Here is a 10,008-nt window from a genome sequence, read left to right as displayed (position 1 = left end):
TCCGTAAGAGGAAGTCATGGTGTAATGAACCTGGCAGTGTTCAAGTGGAATTCCGGTAAAGCCGCTAGCACTGATTGTGAGATTACAAGTCCAACCAGGATTTAAAGCATAACTGTGCAGACCCATATCAAGCCTATTTTTGGACTTTCATTGCCGACTTGTTGGTTTACATGCATTTACATACATTACAAGTCCAGCTGGGTCTGAGACTGTGCCTGTATATGATGTTCTTTTCATGGTAGGAGGTCAGAAGCCAGTGGTCCATTTAATTAAGTTTAATGACACGTGAGATAATAAGGCTTTGTGAAGTTAAGGGTCTGAAAGTCATTTTGAGTAAATGGATGATGTATGGTTTGTGCAGAATCTATAGATAACCTACAAAATTCATTGCATTTAAATCATCAGCTCATGCATTTGTGCTAAAAGATTTTCAGTTTGGCAAACGAGAGAGCTTAAGCTCAAAGCTGCTACATTACAGGTCTCTCTCTCTCTCTCTCTCTCTCTCTCTCTCTCTCTCTCTCTCTCTCTCTCTCTCTCTCTCTCTCTCTCTCAGATTCAAACAACCACATTCTCCTACAACAGCCTAAACAAGGTCACATGAAGTCCTAGACAGCACCACTGTTCCTCTTTAAGACTGTGTCTAATAGTAGAAATGTGTTGTGATAGGGTTTGGATATAAGACAAAACTTGTTTATCATCTATGAAATGTGTCATGTTTGAAATCACAAGCACCCAACAGCATGGGAAAAGTCATCAGCAGCATTGTGCCATATATTCATCAGCTCAAGTTGAGCTCACGCTCACTGTGGCTAGTTAGTGGACAAAGCCATTTGTATTCAAATGAAGGTTGGGCGTGGTCAGAGAAATACACTGAAAACAAAGTGAGGCACTACAATTGCCCTTTATCACGTACCTACCACATGGCAATAGAGGATTGCTGGATATAATGTTACCATGCAATCGGGGTATAAACATCATGCATCAATAGCATCAGCAAAATACACTCATGTCTTTCACATTTTCAGGAAAAGGGGGAAGGGAGGTGGGTGGGGGAGGGGGGTCAAGATTGGCACCAAGATGAGCCCTGAACAGGGAGAGTCTAGAGCTTCTAGACCTTCTAGGACTTCTAGGACAAGAACACTAGGTTCATAGGTTGGTCTAAGTAGGGGGGTTCTTCAGGAGCTACCATGCACACTTTTATGAGGATCAGGATCTACAAACAAATGCATGATGGAATAATGAGAGGAGACCAGTGCAGCCCAGCCTTCCCAAGTACAAAATATATGAGGTGATAGGGGCCTTGGTGCTGTACAGTCAGCGAATAACAGCATTGCCATGGCACAGAGCAATAAGGCTCGGACAAAGACAGTATTGCGGGTCAAGTCCTGTGCTGGTTTTTGCGAGCAAAACCTTGATTTGTGCAGCATGAAACACTAGCTTTCCCTTCCGACTTTAGTCAAGTACTTTCAGTCTCTCCCTAGATTTGTGCCTGCCAAAGAAAGATACAGTTACAGTTAGCGAGTCAAACTGACTGAGATCATTTGCCCTCAGCGCACTGTGCATGTTGACACATACATACGCACAATACACCACACATGCACAGTGCACACATCCTGTTTTGGAATGTGATAAGAGTAGCCCGTGGCAGTGCACTTAAGGGGTTTCCAACAGACGACATCTAATGCGGAACATGAACCTGGATCGGTTAACAGTGAACTTAGCGGAGAGAGTGGACCGTATGACACCTGAGGTGTGTTCAGTAGTGTGCAGAATACCATACAGGGACAGACGCCCTGCTACCGAGAGTGCTGTATTCAATACGTGGAGAGAGAAAGAGAGAGTTTATTGATACATTGGGATACGTTGATATTCTGAGACATCCCTAGACTTTTAAAAATAAAGGTTCCTAAAGAGTCCTCCACTTGGATGCAGAGTTCTGGGAAAACCCCTACCAAGGGCCTGTGTGACATTAGATTTTCACTCCAATTAATCATTTATTTAACTGCTATATGAGATGTTGCTTCTGCTGGATTGGAATGCAAACCTGCAGAGGATAAGATTAGCGACCACTAACATATAGAGCTTTCAAATTTCGTGGATATTGTTCCAAATTTAGAAAAGTCCTTATTCCTTAAAGAACCTACAGTGATATATTGTTTTAATTTACACATTAGGCCGACGTAATTGTACGGTAGCTTTAGGAATGTAGCCCAAGGACTCATTGGTATCGAATGTGATGGAAGGCACCCACTATGTCATACCAACAGCAATTTCTCTAAGGTTTCACTTCAAAGAACTCTTGTAGACCTTTATTTTTAAGAGCATAGTTGGGAAAACTAGTGTTGGAAAAGGGGAAAGGGAAGAGGGGAACAGAAGGAGGAAGGGTGGAAGGAGGTTTAGTTCTTCTGGTTGGTAGCGTTGACTTCTCCAGATTCTTGCTTTTCACCCTTCTTGGAGGCATTGTTATCAGACTTGGTGCTCTGCTCCTGCTGCTTCTTGTCCTCGTCCTCTTTCCCCTCCTTCTTGACAGTCTTGCTGGAGCCGGTGTAAACACGGCTCTGGAAGCTGTAGCTCTGGCCACTGGAAATAGAGCTGGAAATGGGGTAGGGGATTCCCGTACCAATGCGGGTCTCCTCACCTTCCAGCAGTTTCCTGAGAGAGGGAGGTAGAGGGGATGGATGGGAACAAACAAGAGAGAAGAACGAGAGATGTGACCAAAAGGGTAAAGTAAGGTAAATGTGGGTGCTCTTAATTTTGCCTGTAGATTTAGATCCACGGGTGTGATAATAGAAATAATTGTTTTAGAGCTGGATATGTTCAAGTACTTTTGATTCTGATGCCAACACCAACACGTTTCAAAGCCAATTCAATACAAATTCAGTAACAGTCTCAAAACCAGTTTCAATGCCAATTCAATATCAGTGCCAACATATTTCAATATCTATTTATTACTAGTACCAGCACCTTTCAATACCACTTCAATACCACTAACACCCTTCTAATCCAGTTCAGTACCAGTTCAAAGCAAGTACCAACTCGTTCCTGTACTAATTCTGTAGCAAGGCTAGAACCATGTCAGTATCAATGCACAAAACAAAACCCACAGCTTTAATTCAGCTATTGAACATATATCACATTAAACCATTTTAATCAGGTTTGATGTTGGAATTTGGAAACGCAGATGTGAACACTGTGCAATTACAATAAAAAAAATACAATATTTTAATGACTTGACAAATGACATGACACAATATTTGCATAATTCAGCTGTTATTATAAAAGTGCTGGACTTTGCTGTGCATCTAGAATTATTATCCGTCTTCCCTAACTGTAAAACACAAACAGCTCCTTTGTTACCTGTAAGCCGCGATCTCAATGTCCAGTGCCATCTTGACATTCAGCAGGTCTTGGTATTCCCTCAGGTGACGAGCCATCTCGCTCTTAGTGCTCCTCAGCTCGTTCTCCAGCTCTCCAACCGCCTCCTGGAGAAAGATCGTTTCGGAAGAAGTCGCGTCAGAACAGCTTTGTTAATCAAGAGGGATTTTCCACTTGACTGACTTTTGGAATGAAAGCAATTTTCCGAAGATTAGTGCATACACCAGTGTATTCACCTTTGTCCTCCCGTGAAAACCTCTAAGGAGCAGGGAGTCAGGAAACTAATTCCACAAACAGCAGTGAAGCAGGGATGGAAGCCTTTGACAGGTCAGAGTTGGCTTTCTTTATGGGTGGGGCACTGCAAGTCTAACCCTAACCCCAACCTCCTAAAAACTGGATAATCATATCCATTCATGTCTTTTTTTCATGTCAGGTCCATTCATATCCTTTTTCTATGATGTTAAAAAAATTTTCACAAAATAAAAAGTTTGAAATAATGTTTTAAATAATAAATATTTAACATCTATGTGTTGGCCTCTATTTCTGGACAGTTTCAGATGTGGCCACTCTTCTCCATGGAGTGATCTCAGCACCATGGACAGAGAAGGGAGGACACTGGCATTAAGCTAAAGGTGAAGATCACACCCAGCCAGTGATCCTTACCACCCTCACCCCCTCGATCTCTCTCTCTCTCTCTCTCTCTCTCTCTCTCTCTCTCTCTCTCTCTCTCTCTCTCTCTCTCTTTGCCTTCAATATTTGTTTTTAGAAAACCTTGAGAAGGAAGGACATTACAAACACTTTTCAATCTGTAGAGAAGAACTGCTTCAACAGAAACACATCTTTGCTTCATGCTGCTCTCACTGTGTTTTTTGGGGGAGGTCACGCCCATGTAGTGGTTTTTGATCTCTATTGTCCACTGATCTCAGGCTGTTTTTACAAAACTGCATACCATTATACTGTAATATACCCATAACAGAGGGGCGTTTGTTTTTGCTTATTTGATTACAAGCGTATTTACAGTTTATTTGAATATAGATTTTCTGAAGATAAGGCTAAAGGAGCTGAACATGAATAGAATATTAAATGCAGCCTTCGGAGAGACAAAGAACCCAACACTGAAACAAGGAGGACATCGTCCATATACTGGTCTTTAGTGTGACCCCCAGTCCAAACAGATTCTGCAAGGTTAGGGGAGGGGCTAAACACAAACAAAGGGTTTAATGGGTTTAATTCAACACAGAGGAGATGATGGAAAGTGGAATTGTGCCTCAATATAGTTGTCTACAGTTTAGCTGTTACTCAAAATGTATTTCTGTAGCTGTTATGACTCAAGACCGTGTGAATAAAGTGAAAGCAGAGCTCACAGACTCGGGCAGACTAGCAGGAGGGTTTTACTTCTCAGGGTGGGGCACTGCAAGCCTGCCTTTGTTGCAGCATTTAAATGGAAGTTTAAAATCAGCAGCTTCTGCACTAAAACGCCTTGTTGGTGAATATCAGTGAATATTAAAAGCTTCAGCAAAAGTCCCTGAAGGTCCTATCTCATAGCAACCATTCATTCATACTGTACGTGCTTCATCCTGGGTCACCCGGGATCAGACCAGGACCCTGAGACCCTGCTGTGTGGCACTGACACCCTCAGCCCCACCGTGCCATGCCCTCAACTCTTGTTCTCAGATCCAGACTCTAAGATCAGGGGTCAGCAGTGGTGGACCTGACGCCCTCCAGATACCAGAAGTTACTGACCAGTCCACTATAGGCACTGTGCATGAAAGAAATGTACCTAACCACCACCCTGTGCTGGAACTACCCACACATGCGCGTCTCACCTGGAAGCTGATGATCTCGAGGTTGTGGCGGTCCTCCATCTCGCGGATCTGGCGCTCCAGGCTCTCGTTGGTGCCGCGGAGACTCTCGGTTTCGATGGTCTTGGCCTGGAGCTGGCGGCGGCATTCGGTGAGCTCCTCGCGGCCGGCGCGCACCGCCTCGCTGCTGCGGCTGGCCTGCTCGCTGAGGTCCGCGAACTTGGACTTGTACCACTCCTCCGCGGACTGCAGGTTGCGCGAGGCCATCGCCTCGTACTGCCCGCGGATCTCCTTGAGCGCGGAGGTGAGGTCGGGCAGAACCGACGCGTCCACCTCCACGCACGCCTGCGCTGAGGCCTGCGCGGCGCTCGTGAGCTCGGCCACCTCCTCGTCGTGCGCGCGCCGCAGGAAGGCGATCTCATCGAGCAGCGCCTCCACCTTTTTCTCCAGGTCGAGGCGCGCGAGGGACGCGTCGTCCACGTCCTTGCGGAAAGCCTTGAGCGAGCGCTCGGCATCGTCGCGCGCGCGTGCCTCGTCCTCAAAGCGCGCGTGCAGCTTTTGCAGCTCCTCCTCGGCGCCGTCGCGCTCCAGCATCATCTGGTTCTTCTCGCCGTGCGCCTCCTCCAGCTGTGCGCGCAGCTCGCGGATCTCCTGCGTGTAGAGCTCGGCGAGGCGCGAGGGCTCGGTCTGGCGCTGGCGCAGCGTGGCGAGCTCGCCCTCCAGCGCCTTGTTGTGCTGCTCCAGGTGACGCACCTTCTCGATGAAGACGGCGAAGCGGTCGTTGAGGCCCTGCATCTGCTCCTTCTCGTTGGTGCGGATGATCTTGAACTCGTTGTTGAGCGCCGCGCTCTGCGAGAAGTCGAAAGCGTCCGACATAAACGGCGAGGAATAGAGGGCGCGTGAGCCCGAGCCGGCGCCCACTACTGAGCGCTTATACCCGGCGCTCAGAACCGGAGCTCCGCTGCGGGACAGCGACGCAGACCGGTAGCCGCTCCTCGAGCCGCTCATCCTGGACGGAGAGGACGAGTACCGCGGGGACTCCCCGAAAATCTTCCGGTAGGAAGAAGAGGAGAAGGAGGAGGAGGAGGCGCCGGAGGAGGAATACAGGTCCGCTCCGTAGCTCATGATTGCGCGCAAGTAGAGGAGAAGGGTGAAGGGATGAATGGATGGGTGAGTGCATGGATGGAGGGATGCGCCGCTCCCTTTTTATAGGCCGAGCCCACGCGCAGGAGCGGCCCAAATCAATAGCTCGGGAAGTTCGGCGTCCCGGATTGAAATGGAAGAAGGGATGAGGAGCGACCCCCGCCTTTAAAGCCAGCCGAGAAGAGACGCTTTCCTCGGAGAAGAAAAAATAGAGGAAGAAGAGGAAGATGTGGAAAAGGAAGAAGGGGTAAAGTTTGGGAATGAGGGGGAAAGAGGTGGGGCTCGAATTGGAACTGTCCGTTTTGGCGCAGTGCTGATGTCAGCGGGTAGGTAAATAAATATATAAATAAATAAATAAATATCCTGGCAAACCCCTGCGTGGGATAAACATCAGAGGACTATCCTCTCTCAGGAAGGCTGGAGCTGACTTTAAAAAAAATACTGCATTGAATTACATTCATTACTCTACATCAGTGCAGTCGGCATGGTTCACTTTGCTTTCATTGAAAGACCATGTATTGAAAGTGTATATAGAGATATACACAGACTCGTATACAGTTAAAGAAGTGGCATATGACTGATGTCTTCTATAAGCGGCCTAAATTCAATTAATGGTGGGTCTACAACAAAAGATGCTGTCTAACTTTCATGATGACTTTATCTATTTGACAAGACATTGGTCACAATGTCTCTTCACGACTCTCTTCCTCAGCTGCTCATTTCTGGAGTTCATCCGAGTAGGTTCTGCTCCGATTTGCCCTTTCCTTTACCACAGACGGCCCACTCTGGTTCCTATGCAGCCTTTTCTGCTAAATTTAGCCTCGTCACGTTCGAATGTATGAAGTCAGCGTCTGGACTGAAGTAACCAAGTCTGCAGTGCACTACCGCCCTCTGCTGGACACACTCAAGACCCCTGTGCATTTAGCATTGAAATCATTGACAACACCGGCTAAGTTCCACCCCCCCCCCCCCAACCCCTGGAAATACAGCTCACACTGCTCGCAAGAAAAACAGGCGCTGTGTCCGAAACTGTCCCCTATTCACTTTCTGGGGCACTGTTTTGGAGTTCCGCCATCTTGTAGTTGTGCCCGAAAACATAGTGGACAGTTTTCAGTGCACTCAAACAACCCATGTATACTAACAGATATCAGATTACCCACAATCCATTGTTTTGTTTCGAACTTGAAGTAGTGTTCGAAATCATCCACTACCCTCCTGACTCCAGTTCCCTATAGTGAACTATATAGTGAATAATATAGGGCATAGTGAATAGGGAGCCATTTCGGACACAGGGAGGGCTTTTCTTTGAATGTCATTTTATGTCTAAACAACATCAACTGTGCAGCGCAGTACAGATTTATACAAACTTTTAAGACATTTTTCCAACATTAATTTATATTATATAAAAACAAGAAGCTGTGTTTGTTTATTCTTGAAAAAAAGAAAAGAAAAGACATCTGGAGTTTTCACTAAACATCATGATTGCATTTTTTTTTAAATATAAACATGGTTAGGGTGACACGGTGGCGAAGCAGATAGTGTTGTTGTTACACAGCTCCAGGGACATGGAGGTTGTGGGTTCTAGTCCTGCTCTGGGTGACTGTTTGTGAGGAGTTTGGTGTGTTCTCCCCTTGTCTACACGGGTTTCCTCCGGGTGCTCCGGTTTCCTCCCACGGTCCAAAAAAACACATGTTGGTAGGTGGATTGGCGACTCAAAAGTGTCCATAGGTGTGAGTGAATGTGTGAGTGTGTGTCATCCTGTGAAGGACTTGGGCCCCCTCCATGGTGTGTTCCCGCCTTGTGCCCAGTGATTCCGGGTAGGCTCCGGATACACAGCGACCCTGAATTGGAAAAGCGGTTTCAGACAATGAATGAATGAATGAAATGTTTAGAATTTCATACCAGCAACACAGTCCAATATGGGACCGGTTAATATTCACCACTATGTTACATCGCCTTTCCTTTTAATTACATTTTTTGAGAGCTGAGAGTACAGACTGTTTCAGTTTAGCAAGTGGAATTTTTGCTAATTATTACTTGATATAATACTTAAGCTGCTCAACACTCTGTGGCTGGTGTTATCTAATTTTCTTTTACATGATGCACCATAAGAGACATACCTGGACTGCAGGCAGGCCAGTTAAGTACACATACTCTGTCACAGGTTAAATGACGTCTGGCTGTCTTGCTGAAATAACCATGGACTTCCCAGGAAAGGTAATGCCTTGATGGCTGCATTTGTCACTCTAAAATCACAATAAATTTAATCTTGAATACCAATATATGCCTCTGCATCTATGATAACTTCTAAAATATGCAAGTTATCCATGCTGTGGACACTCGTACACTAATGGAACTTAGGTCCATTTATTCTGAATACAGCTGAAATGTGAACTCCTCTTACCACAGAACACACTTAACACATTCATTGTCTTTAGAACCATTTGTTATATCAAAATTGATACAAGGCTTTCTTCCTGCATAGAGTTTTGATGCTCCATGAAACAGACTGTGGGCGGCACGGTGGTGCAGCAGGTAGGCAGCAGGGACCTGGAAGTTGTGGGTTCGAGTCCCACTCCGAGTGACTGTCTGTGAGGAGTGTGGTGTGTTCTCCCTGTGTCCGCGTGGGTTTCCTCCAGGTGACTGTCTGTGAGGAGTGTGGTGTGTTCTCCCTGTGTCTGCGTGGGTTTCCTCCGGGTGACTGTCTGTGAGGAGTGTGGTGTGTTCTCCCTGTGTCTGCGTGGGTTTCCTCCGGGTAACTTTCTGTGAGGAGTTTGGTGTGTTTTCCCTGTGTCCACGTGGGTTTTCTCCGGGTGCTCCAGTTTCCTCCCATGGTCCAAAAAATCACGTTGGCAGGTGGATTGGCGACTCAAAGTGTCCATAGATTGAGGTTGCTCTGTGAAGGACTGGTGCCCCCTCCAAGGTGTATTCCTGCCTTGCGCCCGTGGCTCTGGACCTACGATAATGAATGAATGAATGAATGAATGAATGAAACAGAATGTGTTAATCACAATGATTTTCCAAAGCACTTCTGAGTCAAATTACATAAAGGTTTAAGAGCATCAACAAATCACAGATTCTTGTTTTAATTTAACAAAATTTTACAAAATATCCACAGGTTTTCTGGAAGTAGGGTTTGTACTTTGACTGAATTTGATTGCTAAATCTTTTATTATTCTTTATTTATTTCATTTGCTGCCTGAGTTATCATCTTGGGGTTATTGTAACAACGGGGCATCAGTCTTTTAAACAGGTTGAATTAGAACTGCTTTAATGAAAGGTGCTATGGCAATAAAAATTTGATTGATTGGCTGACTGATCGAACTACTAGCCTTTGGATCAAACCAGGTATTTTTTTTCCTTGAAGTTTAGTTATCAGAAATTTAGAGATTAGTATGAGAAATGTGATAAATTAATATCAAAGAAAGAAGTGGCTATTTCTATATATTTTATTCAAATCTATTAGTAAACGATGATATCTAATTAGAAAAAAAAATAATGTCTGCAGATATTAGACACGTCTTTATATGTGACAGCATTTTACATTCTATATTTACAATATTACAATAAAATCCATTCCTTTCAATCATACTTGTTTTATTCCCACAGCACTGTGAGTAACATTGGCAATAATGACAGCACGCCACGCCTCCTTTTCCTCAGTCCCCTCCCCAGTTTGTGCGTCGTG

At 45.4% G+C, this 10,008-nt stretch overlaps 1 protein-coding gene across 1 annotated transcript; it reads right to left on the bottom strand.

Moving 5' to 3' along the window:
- Positions 1 to 1,009: 1,009 nt before the first annotated feature.
- inab (internexin neuronal intermediate filament protein, alpha b) lies at positions 1,010 to 6,435 on the bottom strand. Its single transcript, XM_066659815.1, has 3 exons — positions 5,202 to 6,435; positions 3,358 to 3,482; positions 1,010 to 2,652 (listed from the first exon to the last, which is right to left on the bottom strand). The coding sequence occupies exons 1-3, from the start codon at positions 6,300 to 6,302 to the stop codon at positions 2,397 to 2,399; spliced, it is 1,482 nt and encodes a 493-aa protein (XP_066515912.1). The 5' UTR covers positions 6,303 to 6,435; the 3' UTR covers positions 1,010 to 2,396.
- Positions 6,436 to 10,008: the final 3,573 nt, after the last annotated feature.

This window comes from Hoplias malabaricus, chromosome 2, assembly GCF_029633855.1.
Source record: "Hoplias malabaricus isolate fHopMal1 chromosome 2, fHopMal1.hap1, whole genome shotgun sequence".
In the NCBI taxonomy this organism is placed as follows: Eukaryota; Metazoa; Chordata; class Actinopteri; order Characiformes; family Erythrinidae; genus Hoplias; species Hoplias malabaricus.
The sequence above is the reverse complement of the archived record's forward strand: the minus strand, read 5'-3'. Positions and strand labels throughout refer to the sequence as shown.

Bases quoted from the DNA above. Each gene is read 5' to 3' on its own strand.
- inab (XM_066659815.1), bottom strand. From the start codon at position 6,302: ATGAGCTACGGAGCGGACCTGTATTCCTCCTCCGGCGCCTCCTCCTCC. The intron at 3,483-5,201 runs GTGAGACGCGCA...ATCTTTCTCCAG, and splicing joins TCGAGATCATCAGCTTCCAG to GAGGCGGTTGGAGAGCTGGA. The intron at 2,653-3,357 runs GTAACAAAGGAG...TCCCTCTCTCAG, and splicing joins ATTGAGATCGCGGCTTACAG to GAAACTGCTGGAAGGTGAGG.